At 39.0% G+C, this 17,082-nt stretch overlaps 1 protein-coding gene across 8 annotated transcripts in view; it reads right to left on the bottom strand.

Annotated features, from left to right (window-relative positions):
- Positions 1-17,082, bottom strand: part of ADGRB3 (adhesion G protein-coupled receptor B3) — a 644,987-nt gene that overhangs the window by 115,814 nt on the left and 512,091 nt on the right. For all 8 annotated transcript variants that reach the window (XM_070584837.1, XM_070584838.1, XM_070584839.1 and 5 more), the window contains one exon: positions 15,215-15,317. In XM_070584837.1, coding sequence (XP_070440938.1) covers positions 15,215-15,317 — 103 coding nt within the window. The remainder of the gene's footprint in view (positions 1-15,214; positions 15,318-17,082) is intronic.

Genomic DNA, 17,082 nt, shown 5'->3' with positions numbered 1-17,082 from the left:
AAATTTAAAGCATAAATGGTTTCCAGATAGAATATTCACTAATAGGTTTTAAAACTTGCTCTGTTTCATTGAAAATGAAGTCAGAGGTGGTTTGCTTGGCATGAATTCTGTTCCTTGTGCTCTTTTCCTCCCCTAAATTTGTGAAATACTTTGCTCCCATGTAAGAAGTGTGCCACCAGCCTTTGACTTCCTGCAGGGGAGCATAGCTGCTCACTTTCTAAGTCTCTACAAATGATTTTCTGTGCCTTGTCGTAGAAGACGTAAAGAGACACGCCTGCATGCGTGAAGAGAAAGTGGCCCCTGAACTTTGGATCTTAGATACAACTTTGCCCTCAGCTGGTAATTAACAAGCTCAAGAAAGTTAAAGAAAATAAATTCAGTCTGTAACTGCATATGTTTTGATGGAAATACCTAGCATTTTGGAAGGAAAATGCTCCAGTTTTTAGAGAAAACATATCTAGGAAGTAATCAAGTGAAAAGTCCAAAAAATGCAAAGGAGTGAAGGACAATAAGAGTAGGGAAAAATCGCTTGGAGCAGAATATTTTTCCTAGAGCAGGACACAGATTCCCCCCAGACTCCTGAGTCCCTTCAAATGCTTCTTCAGTTTGAACACGAGCCTGCTGTCACGGCCCAAGGAACTCTGCCGTTTGTGATGCCCCCTCATTCTCAGCATCCTTGTCCAACTGGTCACAAAGCCTGTACGATTCCATTCCATGAAGCCAAACTATCCCCACTGTCACTAACTTAATAAGAGCTCTTAAAAGTACACATCAGTCCTTCCCTCAGTTAACCTGAAGACTCAATGCAATGAAAACAAAACTGAAACCGTTTTTTTCTTTTTTTGGTAGAAATTGACAAGTTGGTTCTAAAACTTGTTTGGATACCTGAAGGATCTAGATGAGACAAATCTAGAGAAAGGATCTAGATTAGACAAAGTAATCTTGAAAAAGAAGAGTGAAGTTAGTTCAAATTCTCTGATTTCCAGACTTACTAAAATTTGATTTTTTATAAAAGAACCAAAGCAATTTAACAGAGAAAGGAAAGTCTTTTCAACGAATGGTGACAGAACAATTGGATAGCCATACGGAATAAAAGGAGCCCCCAATACCTACATCATATCATACACCACAATCAATTTGAAATATCATAGATCTACATAAAAGCTAAAACTATAAGGCTTATAGAAGATAATAGAGAAGAATATCTTCATGACCTTGAGGAGTAAGCAAAGAGCTCTTACAGAGGACTCACAAAATACAAACCATAAAAGAATAATGTGACAAACTAGACTTCACAGAATTTAAAGCTTCTACTTAGCAAAAGATGCCATTGACAAAATGCAAAGGCAAGCCATGGCTTGAGAGACAATAACATGTATGTATATATGCCATATATGAAAACATATATAAATATGTATATAAACATATATAATACAAAAGACTCCTATCCAGAATACATTATTATAAAAATCCCTTGCAAAGCAAAAATAAAAAGACAAACAATTCACAGCTGAGACTTCACAGCATTGTCTATGAAATGACCTACAAGCATGTGAAAGGTACTAAATCTTATCAGTTATTAGGAAAATGTAAATTAAAATGTTGGCAAGGACACGGAACACTGAAACCATCACAGCTTGCCGGTAAGAGTATAAGATGGTACGATGATTTTGGAAAACTGTTCTGCAGTTTTTTAGTGTTTTTTTTTTTTAAGTTAAAAATACTCAAACTTGCCCCTAACTCAGCAATTCTACCCCTAGGTATTTATCCAAGAGAAATGAAAATTCATGTCCATTCAAAAACTTTTACACGAAATTTAAAGACTTTATTCATTATAAGAAAAAGCTGAAAACCATCCACGTGTCTATCAGTTGGAGAATGGATAAAAAATGGTGATATATCCATAAAATAGAATAATACTCAGCAAAAATCATAATTAACTACTAATACACAATTATAGGGCTGCATCTCAGAAACAAATGTTGAGTGAAAAAGGCCAGATGGAAAAGGTGCTCATTATATGATTCCATTTATATGAAATTCCAAAACAGACAAAACTAATGAATGATGACAGAAATGAGAACAACGGTTGCCTGTGGGGATGGGGTTGACTGGAGGAGGATGGAGAGAACTTTCTAGCATGGTGGTCATGTTCCACATCTTGACCGTGGTGTTGGTTACATAGGTGTATCTTGGTCAAAACTCATCACATTGTTCACTGTGCATTTTGCTGTATGTAAATTTTATCTCCCTTAGAAGTTTATTATGTGCCAGGTACTGTCCTAGGTGTAATCTTACTTGATCCTCATAACTCCCCTCCCCTTCCTAGTTTAGAAAATAACAGCAATTGAGGTTAGACATCTTGATTCATATAAAAATATGTGATGAGTGCCTGCTGCTCTGTCAGGCGCTGTGCTGAGGACAGGACACACAGTGTGAATCCACGGCCTGTGTCCCTTCCCTTCTGAACTTAATAAAAATAAGACGACAAATTACAGTAACGATTATGAAGGAAAAAATGGGTTCCTTGAGGAAGGACTAATGAGAAACCATTACAGTGTTTGGGTTTGGGGAGAGGGAGATTTTAGCAGAGGCTCTCAGGTACCATTTCTGAGCTGCAGGACATGTATAAGATAACCAGGTTAACCTAAGAAGGAAAGACAGCTAACTGAGGAATAGGGGAGAAAGCCCTGCGTGGGGAAAGAGCTGTATGCTAGGCAAAGCATGTAACTGACGGGACCCTTTTTTAAGTGGCCTTGCTAATAATCACACCAGGACAACAAAGCAAACCAGGCATCTGTCACCTGGCTGATGGCTTACTGGCTACTCCCACAATGCTTCCAGTGGAAGTCCATCATGACAGGGACATCATGAAGGAAAGGAAGAGTAATGCATATGAGGAGGTGGTGGGGTGGGAAGTACCGAGGGGCCAGGTCATGTAGGAGCTGGTGGGCCATGTTATGGGGTTTGGATTTCATTCTGGGTGTAACAGAAGCTCCATTTATTCTAACTGAACGGTTTTAAGCAGACAAGTGTCACGATCTGATTTACAGTTTAAAGCGATCACTAGGCTAGTGAGTGAAGAATAGTTAACTTGACAAATGGCGCATAGACAGTAAGTAGTAAATCCTAAAAACCGTTCATTTGGAATAAGTGAAGCTTCCATCACACGGGCAATGACGGGCCACCTCACAGCAGACCCGTGAGCCCCCATCAAGCCCTCAGATGACTGTAGTTCTCATACCCGGCACTGCAGCCTCACGAGGGAACTGAGCCAGAACTGCCCAGCTGGACCACTTCCAACTTCCCGACTCATAAGCACTGTGAGGAAGATAAATATTTATTTTTTAAGCCACTAGTTAGATGCAATTTGTTATGCAGCAACAGATAACTAACCCAGATTATCCTTTTCATTTCTATAAAGGGTGCTCTTCCTTAGGTAGACAGGATTGACTTTGTAACTTCATTTTCAAAGTTAGGAAAATAAGTAGCAAAAGTTTCTAAGCAAAGAACTAGATGCTCGTATTTCTAACAAAAAGAAACAAAAATAAGTATCTATATGAGAAAGAAACCCAGGAAACCAGAACTAATTTATATTCTATAAAAGCAACATACATCATTCCTATCCATTAGGAAAAAATCACTTTAAAATACAAACAGAATTGACTTAGCAATAAGAATGTAAAATAGATACAGATAAGATTTATTCAAAATCCTTTGTAGGCCTAATTGTGTGCATATACTGATGTATCATCTACCAAAGACACATCTACAGAGCTACATAAAAACCATGTGCATTGTAGTCTAACCCAGAACATGCAGATGGCCCTTATCACGAATATTCATGAATTAGTTTACCAGTATATTTCTACTGTTACAGTGAATCATTTCTTCTTTATATTACAGTTGAAACCTTGATCTCTGATTCTGTCCACCAGCAGCCTAGGATGACTACAAACATTTTAATTTACTACCTTCGAATTTCATACATCTTAGATTTCGTAGTTAAGACCTAGACTCAACTCAGTCATATGACTACTTCTTTCTTCAAGGCTTAAGACTTAAAATTAACTGAGTAGCTTCACAAAAGAAGTGAAAAACAGAGTTTAATTTTCCAACGCACTTATTTTTTTCCGGTAATAGGCATTAGAGTTTGTGCCTTAGTTCTAAGGTTTGCTAAAGGAACGTTTATGATCTAATATACATAATAATCATCCAACTTTTAGGATGGAGTGAGGACCAGAGGCCCAGAGGTGAAAAAGGACCCTATGGGTGAGTTTAGTGGGGAATTAGCTGGACTCTGCCATCCTTATTTTCCGTGTCAGATGTTGTTTTCTCCCCAAGACTGTCAGGTGAGAGACTTTCTGTGACAGGGGCTTCACCATTTATTGCTTTAAGAAGTTTTCTTCTACAAGACAGCCAGCTTTGTTGTCTCATGCTTGGGGCACCTGTTAGCTGCTTTTAGCTCCTTCAATTCATAAAATGTCCTGCTTGGTTGAGAGTGATTCGATTCATGTTTTATATTAATTTTTTATATACTGGTAACCAATAGGCCCCATACGTGAAGAAATTCTGTGTTTAGTTCTTGCTTCAAAGAAGGAATTCAAAGTCCTTTTCACTCTTTTTTAACTTTGGAGAAGCCTTTTCAGAAACCGTCAAAGGTCCACTGTTCCTGTTCTGGAGGCTACGCAGACTAAACCTTGGGTAGACACTTCAGAACTGAAGGTCAGTTTTACATAAAAGCATCAGCCTAAAAATGGGCTGGCCTCCCTGTCCATTGCAGTTCTTCTATTCGTATGTATGCTAGATGCTTCCAGCAAACTCAAAATGGCCCAGGGTGACAAACAACGACTTCACGCCAAACCTACCCCCGTCCATTTTGTTCTGTCTGTGGCTGCTTTTGAGTCACAACAGCAGAACTAAGTAGTTGTGACAGAGATTATATACCCACAAACCCTAAAATATTTACCATACGGCCCTTTCCCCCCAAAGCCTGCCAATGTCTGAATCAGAGTCTGAGGTATCTGTGAAAGGAGCTCTCTGCTTTACTCTCTACCCCATGCCAGTCTCACATGGAGACAAATCTTGCCTTGGTCAAACGATCTTTAGAAACAATCTAAATTCCACTCTCTTCATCCCACATTCACCCCCAGAGAGGTATAGCCTCAAAGTTGGCATAATGGGCCATTGACAACTCTATTAGAATCTGCTCTCAAGGGCCTTTCATTTTCGTGAGAATATCTGTGATTTAACATAACTCACTTCATGTAATGTTTATTTAGCACTTCAGTATGTCACAGCGTATTCAGAATCCTCATAAACATTATCAGCTATAATTATAAACCTAGCTCCTGTTGACATCGGCCAAACTTCTGACTGGTTCATATTATGTACGGAGAAGAGCGAAGGTGAAACATCATACATAAGGAGGAATGTTTAATTTCGCTAGTGGTTTGATTCCAGGGGAGAAAAACGCTAATTTTCAACCTTTCTGTAAGACCCCTTGAGAATTACTCAACTTCTCAAATTCTCTTTCAGATATTCCTGTATCAAGATAAAATCTCATTTAACTTCACCATCTCTAATCAAAGGAAGGTCTCAAAGGTATTCTGGAAGTCTTCAGTGGTTTCCTCAACTCCTTTCTGTCATCATAAAACAACACACACACACACAAAATTGACCTAGGTTGCAATTATTCCAAAAAGGGTCCCCAACGTAGAAGTGGCTGCATTCTGTTATATTGTCCCTCATTTAATAGACAGAGCCACAGCTTGCTTCATTCATTCATTCATTCATTCAACACTTATTGATGTCATACCACATGTAAAACAAGTACTAATATTAGTGGTTTTAAAGCCTAGAAACAAGAGAAAACCACCACTCTTGAGAATCACAGCATAGCAGGCAAGGTTGAGCAGTAAATGAACGGGTTCAGGGGAGTGCGATTGGCGCTAACTACAGAGGCCGCCACAGGCTCGGAAGCACAGGGGAGCGCTGAGGGACTTCACGAAGATGATTTGCATATGCCACCTCCTGGAGGGTGGGAGTTGTTTATCAGGCAAGGTAAAAAGCAAGCACAGAGACAAGAGTGGCTCCGGTAGACATGGGGCACTCTGGAAAGCCCAGAGACAGGCCCCCGCCTGGTGCGAAAGGGGAGGCCAGGAGCCTTGGAGAGTATTATTCGTATAACTCATCTACCCAGAAGGAGTGACCTTCATATTTCACACAAGATCAGCTTCTGTACTAGAGGCAGCCTTGAAGGTGGGTGATGTTCAGAAGATGGTGTTAATCTCAGGAGCCCTACAGACCCACTGCAGAGTTGGAAGCAGGAGAATGACATAATCAAGGGTTTGATTTTTCTTTAAATTTGAGATCTGTTGCACAGTAATGTGGAGTCTCGGCTCACGCAAACAAAAGCTACCTGCGCAGACCAAAGACAGAGAATGTCACAGTAGTCCAGTGGAGAAACCGTGAAGGCTGGGTCTCCAGTGGGGCATGGGGATGGAGACTAGGGACCTGTCAAACCAAGGCATCTCTCTACACTGCCTGCAGGACACTTCCGTACAACTGCCTGAGAAATGGACAGAAGGCACTCAGCGCAGGCCTGATACTCTCCAGAGCAGCAACCTGATCACAAGCCTGAGCTTGTACTCTCTTCCCCCCGGTGAACGAATGCTCATCTTTGGGAGTTCTGCCCAGCTTTGGGGTTTGACCTAAGAACACACCCTGAACATCCAAACTGGTTTCAGTGTCCCTCCAGGTTATTGATATCTCAACCGTTTCAGTGACTCCTTATTGTCAAATAATTCCACTTTCATCTTCTTTGCTTGTTTCAAACCCATCCTTCACATCGATCTTTTGCCTTATTTTGAATTGACTTCAATAATGTGATCTTTGGCTCCTATCACACAAAACCAGACACGTATAATCAGGGGGACAAGAAAGTTAAAGAGTGCCGAGAGAGTCTCTCTAATCCCACGATCTCTCACTTTGTGAACCCCACAGCAACAGGAGGAGACAATCCTTCATTGCTGGGAGCCTGGCAAAATCAAGAAACTAACCAACCCTTCTGTTCCTTGGTTTGATAAAAGTTTTCAGGAATCCAGAAAAACTCTAGTAGAGTTAGTAAGATACCCCAAAATGGACTCAAATGAATCACACATAAGCTTATTACACACAAATCCTTTAACAAACATCATGGCAAGTCAATAAATTAGACTTTAATAAATCTAAATAGGAGGCTTTAGCTTCAGCCATTAAGATCACACACACATTTGAGACATAATAAACACACATTTGGGACATTATTGGCAGGAAATTGCTTCTATGAGAGGAATTATGAATAAGCACATTTCTTCTCAACATCATTTTACGTGACTTATCAAGTGAGAAGACGCACACTTCTTAGGTTTCAGAGTCTCTTTAACTAAAACCCAGACACCAGATCCCCTTTAAAGCATGCCCTCGACCACTCAGAGCTCACAACAGGCCTCAGGAGACTGGTCTTTATCACCAGATTGGCTTACATTCTGTCTACAGTGGGGGACCTAATCTTTGTAAAACTACCTACAGTTATTAGCTCCACAGGTATAAGCCCAAATGATTGATTCAAATAAATTCATTTCCTCACTTATTCAACAAACACTTACTACGTACTTACTGGGCTCAGACTCTATGCTGCAATCGACTTTGAGAATGAGTTTAAGAGTGAAGATAACTTAGCCCTGCCCTGGAAGTGGGCAGTCTGGTTGGAAATAGGTAATACAATAAAAGATAGAAGGTGTACTCCAGGAATCACCAGCCCCAGAGCTGCGCACCCGATGGGAGGATCAAGGCGGCTTCCTGCAGGAGGAAAGGGCTGAGTGGAGTGTCAGAGAATGACCAGGAGCCAAACCGAAGAAGGCGTCTGGGAAAGCAGGCAGGGCAGCTGGAGGAGGAAGCAGGGCTCCAGGTTAAAGGGGAGCAAGGAACAAGGAACCATAGAATGATTTTGACAAGCTATCAGCTGTTTTGGTGTTGCCGGTGTAACAAAACAAAAGCCAGTACAATAGAATAAGAATGGAGAGGTCAGCACAGGCCATGTTTAAGGTTTCTCAAGTTTTATAAGCTATAGAACTCTTTCTCCATAAAAGTTATTCCTGAGCCCCAATATATTAGTGCAAGAAAATCAGTGAATAGAAACCTTCATAGATAAATGAAACATTTTCCACTGCTTGCATCTGAGAAGTTGAAAATCACTTCTGGAAGAGGTAAGACAACAGTAAATGTTTGCACAGGGGAGTTGGGTGGTCATATCCGAATTTAGCTCTGTCACTTGGGCTACAAGGTGGAGGGTGGGTTGTAATGATGCTGGAAGCAGTAGCCTAGTGAAGATGATCAGTACCTGATAGAGGCAAAGAGCTGGACTTGAGAAATCTGTGAGGGTACAACTGGCACAGCTGGGTGATTTATCAGAACTTCACGAGGGAGGGGGAGACTTCGAGAATAAGGCTGAGAGTTCCAGCTTATGTAACGGGGACACTGCAGAAAATCCATTCGATTTACACCTAACGTGCTGGAAGGGGGGTGGGGACACAAATGGTGAATTTACTAGTGAGCCGAAAATTGGACATCAGGAAATCTGGAGCTCTGAAGAGAAGTACAGAATCAGATGTACATCTGGGAGTCATCACTATCATCGCCATAATCACAGCTACTGTTTAAGGAGTGCTTACAAAGTGCTTCATGTCTACCATCTCATGCAACCTTGACAACAACATCAGAAGGGAGGTACTAAGAAGGAGCTAAGGTCCAAAGAGGCTGAGTATCACGTTCAAGATCACACAATGAGGAAGCGGCAGACTTGGGGTGCTTAGGTCCATGTGGCTGAGAATGCCTGCTCTTAACCATCACCAACTGGAGAGATGGACACATCCAGGGGAGTACACAGAGCACTGACTCTCAAGAGGAGGGGCAGGCTGTTTCAGAGGGGATCCAGGGGGACAGAACGGGTAGCTGAAAACACATATTCAATATTCCTTCTCAGAAGGTGAACACATGTACATCCAGAGGCCAGGAATGTAAATAAATGTGTGAAGAATCTGGGTCACTGGCAGAAGAAAGTCAGGGGAGAACAGATGAATTAGAGCGTGCTTCACCCAATTACAGGTATTCAAAGTCAAGATTTAAAGGAAAAAAACACAATTCTGACAACACAAAAACATCTTCTATTAGAATGATCACAGCCTTCCAGTTGGGCCCATCTCTACCAATTATCTCTACGCAAACTATGGAACAAAAACGTAAAAAGACTTTATAAAGGGCAAATAAGCACAAGAGGAAGACAACTTTGTGAGTACACACCTTTTAAAAAGTGCTCCAACACAGAGAATTTTTGTATTTTTTGAAAGACAGAACTAAAAGACACAGCCCATTATGTAATTCAATGATCCATACATAAAGACCCGTGAGATAAAAATCCTCCTAAATAGTGATGAGGAAATGTCCGCCCATCCGAAATGATTTGGGAAGCTTCCCTTGGTCTGTCAATGACGACTTCTGCTAGGTCTCTTAGGATTCAAGTTAGTGTCTAACTTTGTCTTCTCACATTTGACTATTATTTTTCAAAACGTTTAATTTAACTTTTAGGATGTCTTTTTATGATGTCTGTAACTTATTTTATAACACTTTGGTATTCTTAGTATGATCCAATACACGTGCCAGTTAGTTTAACCTTTAATTCTAGGAGTTGCTCAGGAAGCACAAAACAGGGTAGTCAGCCGGCATTATATCGGAAAGGGCCACACTCTAGAGGTGGCAACAGCAAGTCCTTTTAATCTAGGTAGATCTATCCACAATCAACACTTTACTCATTATCAAACTGAATTTAAAAGGTCTGTCTTTATTGATCAACTAGTGTCTGGTTAATCATTATGGTGGATGTTTTAATGGCTTCCTTTTGGTGAAAATAAAGGCATTGAGGATATGTGGATTAGCTAATATAAACACTTTTTACTCTTGAACGGACTGTATGAAAGATTCCACTGAGGCCCGTAGCCTGTACCTCTTAGAGATGGGGCCCACAGTTTAGTCCCTAATCATTCTGTGTCCAGACATTGGATTGGGAGGATTTCTGATTGAACGATGCTGACTGAAGCCTGCTTCTAGACCATGGCTGTGTCTACCTCAATGAATGTTGCAGACAAGGCATGGTCAAAGCATCTAAAACAGTTAAGACCTAAGATTTCATTGAGCATCCAGGCTTTGATCCTGATTTGCTAATAAGAGTTTATCTGATAAATATCTGACTAGATGATAGAATCTAGACTTGACCTACTTTCATTTTAACCTGGTAATGAGGTTGCAGGAGAGAAACTATCTTTCAGCATTTTGAACTTCTTGGGGAGCCACCATTATCTAACCAAAAAAATGAGAGTTTTGCCAAATTTGGCTTCTATCAGTTAAAAAGAATGCTATGAAATCTTTAATAAATCATCTCAGTCTTTTAGAAAGAAGCAGACATATTTTTGTGATTAAGAAAACTATTCTCTGAATATATCTGTTTCCAAAATAATCCTTGCTTTGTGCAAAACAGTAGGACCAAAAATAGTCTACACAGCTCAAGAAAAAAATCTGCACACTTTAAGGTACAAAGGAAACTCTTTACAAATAAACAGCTGAATGATACATGAACATCCTGGTTGAAAGTATAAATGCACAAGAGATCAAAGGTCAATGATGCTTTATGAGAAAGATTGAAATACAATGAAGTTATAATTAAATTTTATAACTGCATTTTAAGAAGAGATATAAGAAATTGCATTTGATCCCTCCCTTACTTTGTTGCCAGTAACTGAATCTATAGTTTAAAGACTTGAATAAAGTAGTCCTCCCCTTATCCTTGGGGGACATGTTCCAAGACCCCCAGTGAATGCCTGAAATTGTGGAGAGTACCAAACCCTATCATATACTGTGTTTTTCCTACATACACATTTGAGGTGTGACAGTAAAACTAGCATGAACTTCTTTTTCCCTTCTTCACAATTTCATGGATAGAAGATTCATTCTTGGGGCTGGTCCCATGGCCCAGTGGTTAAGTTCACATGCTTCCTTCAGCAGCCCAGGGTTTCGCTGGTTCAGAGCCTGGGCGTGGACATGGCACCACTCATCAGGCTACGCTGAGGCGGCATCCCACCTAGCACAACCAGAGGTACTCACAACTAGAATATACAAGTATGTATTGTGGGGGCTTTGGGGAGAAGAAGAAGAATTAAAAATGAAGATTGGCAACAGATGTTAGCTCAGGTGCCAATCTTTAAAAAAAAAGAAGATTCGTTCTTACCATAGATCTTAGGAACCTCAGCATATGATTTTTTTCTTTCCTGGTTGAGAACTTTCACCTTTTCACTTAAAGGAAGCACTTCATGGCTTTTCTTTGGCATATTGGAATTGTCAGCACCATTGCTCTTGCATGTTGGGACCGTTATTAATATAATAAGGGTTATTTGAACACAAGCACTGAGGTACTGTGACGGTTGGATAACCGAGGTGGCTACTAAATGACTCAAGGGCTGGTGGTGTACAGTTTGGATCCTCAGAACAAAGGGATGATTCACATTGCTGAGGGGAAGGAGCTGGAGGGCACGAGATTTCATCATGCTTCTCAGAACAGTGTGTAATTTAAAACTCATGAATTGTTTATTGCTGGAATTTTCCATTTAATATTTTTGGACCATGGTTGACCAAGGGTAACTGAAACCCTGGGAAGCAAACCATCGATAAGGGGGGACCACGGTACACCATATTTTAAACAATGGCTTATTTCAGCTTGTTTCTATCCCAACCGAAAAGAAAGCAGAGAAACTCAGTAGTGAGATAATCGAGTCAATTATATTTCAACAAGCAATTTAGAGAAAGATCCCAGTATGACACTTCAGAATTATTCTGGGCATCAGCATCAACCACAGTTTTCACACGAACTAGCCATAACAACTCTCAGAGGCAGTACCAAACAACTTGTTTATATAGAAATCCTCTCAGATGTTTCCATTTTTCCAAGTGGGGAATACTAAAGCATCAATCAAAACCGACCAGGAAAGTCAAAGATAGGAATCTGATCAATTACAAAACACCCACAGCAGCCAAAGGGTCCTACGCACAACCTACATAACATACTGTAGCCAGAGATCAATATTTTACTTTTTAAAAATACTTTCCTGAAGGTTATATAGATCGTACGTTTATATAAATAATACATTTTGTGTGTTTTCTTCTTTTCTTGAAAAATCATTAATCCCAGATAAAACAGGAATAGCTTTTCACACACTGCTATTTCACACATAACATGAAGTAGGGCCCATTTCATTCAATTCAGCACATATGTCATAATAAAATATATGATTATTCTCCGTGGAACAAACCTGATATTGTTAGAGTGACTAAGAATAAATCTCCCCTAATCACCCCATAGCCAATTGTCCCAGGCTTTCAAGATCATCTACTCAGAGCCAGTAAAGCAAAATTAACATAGCATAAGAGAAAACCAATAATTTCTCATTTTCTTCATCATCGCCACCATCTAACACCCACTCCTTCCCACAAGTATCAATAACAGTAGCAGCAAAAATTAGCATAGTCCAGCTAGAACAGAACCACTATGATCCCCAGATCACATGGAATCCATTTTGCAGTTAATTACCTGAGGAGAAACAAAACCACACTAAACTTTCTTTTTTTAAGTAAGCCCATACCAGCCATTCTTTATAATCAGAAATGAAAAGTAATCCTAGACTTGTCTTATCCTGCCTTTGATGTTCATAATATTCACAGATATCAGAAAGACATTTTCATGAAAAAAACAAGAACAGTGAAAACCTGGGAAAGCAAAATGAGCAGGCAGAATGTAATTTCTAGAGACTATTTTAGTTTCTGAATATTATTACCATTTAGACCTATACAATACGGTAGTCAAGGTCTGCATGTGCCCCTTGAGCACTTGACATGCAGCTAGTCCAAACTGAGCTGTAGTGTGAGCATAAAATACACACCAGATTCTGAAGACTTAATAAAAAGATTGTAAAATATTGCATTATTTTAACATATTAATTATACGTTAAAATGGAAAACTTGGATATATTGAGTTAAATATATTATTAAAATGAATTTCACTTGTTTCTTTTTACTTTTTTTAATGTGGCTGCTAAAATATTACAGTTACATATGTGGCTTGCATTATATTTCTATTGGACAGCAATGACTTAGACAATAACCGCTCCAACATATAGTAAACCCTGCAGAAAATTCTACTATTCTACCATTTGGCTCAGAACTTGTAAAAACTTTGCCACTCAGAATGAAACACTTTTAAAAGCATATTTCCCACTGAAGATCATGCAGTTTTCCATATTCTAATGAGGGACATCACTCAAGGGTGTTTGGAAGGTAAAAGAATGACATGAAGGGAAGCTTTGGTGGGAAAAACTATGGGTTCAAGCTAACTTCAGCTTGATTTTTTTCTCATTCCCAGACCAACACATAGTTTCTACTTCAGAAGAAAGACTCCTTTTCTGCATGGAGCTTCAAGAACAAACAGGTAAAGAATTGTCAATAGATATTAACAAGTGAATGAACATTTCTAAGCGATCGGAAGCCTTGCCCTGCCCGGGTAAAGAGCCAAGAAGGGAAGGGGGAGAGGAGTCATTCAATAATTCGTAGGGCTGACAGTCCCACCTTCTCTCCATCTCCACTCCTTTTCCCCTCACTTCCTCCTTGCTTTCCTTTCTTTCCCAGCTCGTGGGCGCCTGTGTTTAGCTTCATTTTCTTCTCTGCCCATTATTTTGCACATTTCTTTCTCCTCTCCCAATTCTGACTGCATCTCCCTCACCTTCGATCTTTCTCCTTTCTTTCTCTGTTTTTCCTTTGCCCATGTATTTCTTTTTTAAACTTATGTTAAATAGTCATGAGTGGACCTGATATATATTTTAATAGACTTTATAGTGTCTCATCTTTTTTTCTTAAGAAGAAAAGACATAAGAAATAAACGGCAAAAAAACGAAACACTTCAACGTATGCAAGTGTTTTTCTATTCTACAGGGCCCTTCATTGGGTTGTTACCGCTTTTGTTTTGTCCTTTTAGAACTTTGGGGTTAGTGATCTCCCCCTGGGGTCCTCGCCCTGGCCTGGGGCAATGGTTCAAGAAGAAATCTTCGTCACAATCACCTAAGCCTAAACCTCAGCCCTACCCAGATCCCAAATTCTCTGGGTGGGAATCAGCAGTTTTAAGAACGTAGGTTAGCAAAATAACAGACTATTCATAATCCTTGACATTGATACATATCCTACAAGTATCTAATATATCAAAAGAACCTACTTAAACGTGCATTTGCTTTTTTAAAATGACAGCTTATGGACAAAAATTTCAATTATTGGCTTTAGCATTTCAAAATTAAAATTTGAGAAAAGAACAGGCCTGAATTGATTGACAAATATTATCAAAGTAGTCTTTAACAGAATTCCTTTGAGGTTGGGGTAGGTTAATTGAAGGTTGCTATTATGAGTTTCTTGGAAGGTATTTCAGAGTAGTTTAGTAAAGAGAGCTGACAGTCATTGCTGGAAAAACCATGGTCATTTAATGCAAGTCAATTCCTATAAGTAGGACCTAAACTATGACATTCTGCTGAAAGTGACTATGCAGTCAGAGAACTGCCATGTTGGTTAAATATCAAAATACTTTGTGCTTAAGTAGAATTTTTTAAAAGGCATAAAAACTAGAGTTGCTTTCACCTAACATTCTCTTCGATTACTGCCTATAGACATTTTCTGGGTGGATTTTCAAGAGCTGTGTGCCTCTTGTAAGCAATTTATAGTTGACTTTTAGGAATGTTAGAAAATTAGACCCAAACACAGGCAATCCTGTTACAATTAGGATAATGAATCAAAATTTGTGCTTTTGATGTTCCAAGGCTTTGAACTCATGGAGCTTTGATATAATGTTTAACAAACACATATTTTTTCTATTATAAACAGCTTCTCAATCCCCAGGAAATTAAGCCAACGGAATGTACTTCTGGACTGGAATAGGCAAAATTTTTATTCAGAAACCAGAAAACTAATTTTGTTTTTAAAAATAATGTTGTCGGAAGTTCCCCGTTTTTTCTAGAATATTTAGATTATCAATAACCGTCTTTACGTCAAAACATAAACAAACAAAGAGAATCAGAATAATTGCCAGTCATACCTTATTATGTGTCTGAGTCTGTCCAACCAGTATGAGGATGTTGGATGAGATGATAGACAGGCAGAAGTTAATTAGAATTATGGACCTCTCAGAGCGTATGTACCTAGCCAGAGAGAGAAAGAGTGCCCAACTTTAAAATTCAACGGAGAGATGAAAGATTCTGTATTATGCAAATTGGTGGAATGCATCCAGAAAAGAAATGCTAAAACGCAGCCTTTACAGGGGGAAAAAAACATGAAAAACAGTTCTTTTAAATAAAGATTATTCTTAAAGACCCAGTTTTATAGTGACATGGCATGTCCAAGAGTCCTTCAGAGTTATTTTTGTCTTGAGACATTCATGTGGACAACATGGCATTTCCAATAGAGCTTAAGTTGTGCATCTGTTATCAGTATAAATCCTTTTATACTAGAAATATAAAATTTCTTGGAAATATATCAATTCGTATAATTACCTCTATATATGTGTGCGTATATACTATGTTAATTATTGTATAAATCAATCAATAGAAATTCTAAGAACCCAAAAGAAAACTCCACCCAGATTCTGAAGTGTTCCCTTGTTTACTAGAAAGATGCCACGCCTTTCATGAAACCATGAACACTCTCATCCACCGTTCCATCCACTCAAGTATCTTTATGTAGTCAGGCTATTACTCTTTATATTTTTATTTTCCTGAATAATTGTTCCAAAGAAAGAAAAAAGAAACTGAATCTTTATCTCCAAACACTAGTCCAATCCACAAATGGTATTTCATCATTAGGCTGGAAGATTACTTGATGTATGCCATATCTTACCCTTATGAAGAAGTGTTTGTATATAGTCTGTTACACCATTTTTAAGTGCATCAAAAATGTTAGCCATGGAGAAAACTGCTCAGAATCAAATGTTCTGCCAGCTATTTACCCTGAAAGGGTAACAGCTATTTTGCTTTGCTGTACACCCTGTGGTAAATCACTTAGTGACAGTAACAAAAAGACACACTTGTACTTGCTGTGTGTCTGAGACTGTTCCATGTGTGTGGGAACATGCAATCACTTCCCCCAGCAGATGTGGGCTTTCCCATGCAGCATTACAAGGGGTGCCAGAGATGGGGAAGCACTCTTTGGAAGGTAAAATCTATCAAATTTCTCTCTCTCTGTCTGTCTTTGAGGAATATTTAGGAAGAAACTCCATATTCCATCACATATTTAAGAAAAGAAGGCAATACAAAAACAGGAGTAGAAACAAAATGAGAAAAGCAATTTTTTTTTAATATAAAAGAAATTTCCTTTCCTCACAAACCAAACCCAAATAGGACCAACCTAAGTCGATTGTCAATGCAAAATGGCCTCAAGAGTTACTTAACATTGTCCCTGCATCACCAGCATCTAAACAGAGAAGAAACCACACGCTGGGATGCTGAAGACAACTTCAAATATTAAGTTGTTTCTTTTTTGTGGGTGGAGGATGTAACATAAAAAGTTTAAGGGTTGGACTAAATTGACCCTTTATATGATGCTAATGGCTCCCATGACAGCACAAACACAGAGTTGACATTATTAGAGTTTCAGTGATATTATTTACTCTGTAAATAGGAAAATCATGGTAATAAAAAACTCAGACTGACCACCCTGAAGAGTCTTCAGATGTTTCCACTTTCATTAATGTTGAGTCACAGCATAGCCTTAAAAATTGCTATAAAATGTCCCAACTTTCAAAACTTTTTATAAATGCGCTTGATATTTTAAACAAAATTTGTGAATGCATCATTTCAATATATGGATTAAAAGGACAGGCTCAGTTGCTTTGATGTAATGATATTACTCTACAGACCGTATGTGTAGATGGAGAGAAAACGTAGTGTATTAATTTTTTGATGAGCATTT

Source organism: Equus przewalskii, chromosome 19 (assembly GCF_037783145.1).
Source record: "Equus przewalskii isolate Varuska chromosome 19, EquPr2, whole genome shotgun sequence".
In the NCBI taxonomy this organism is placed as follows: Eukaryota; Metazoa; Chordata; class Mammalia; order Perissodactyla; family Equidae; genus Equus; species Equus przewalskii.
The sequence above is the reverse complement of the archived record's forward strand: the minus strand, read 5'-3'. Positions and strand labels throughout refer to the sequence as shown.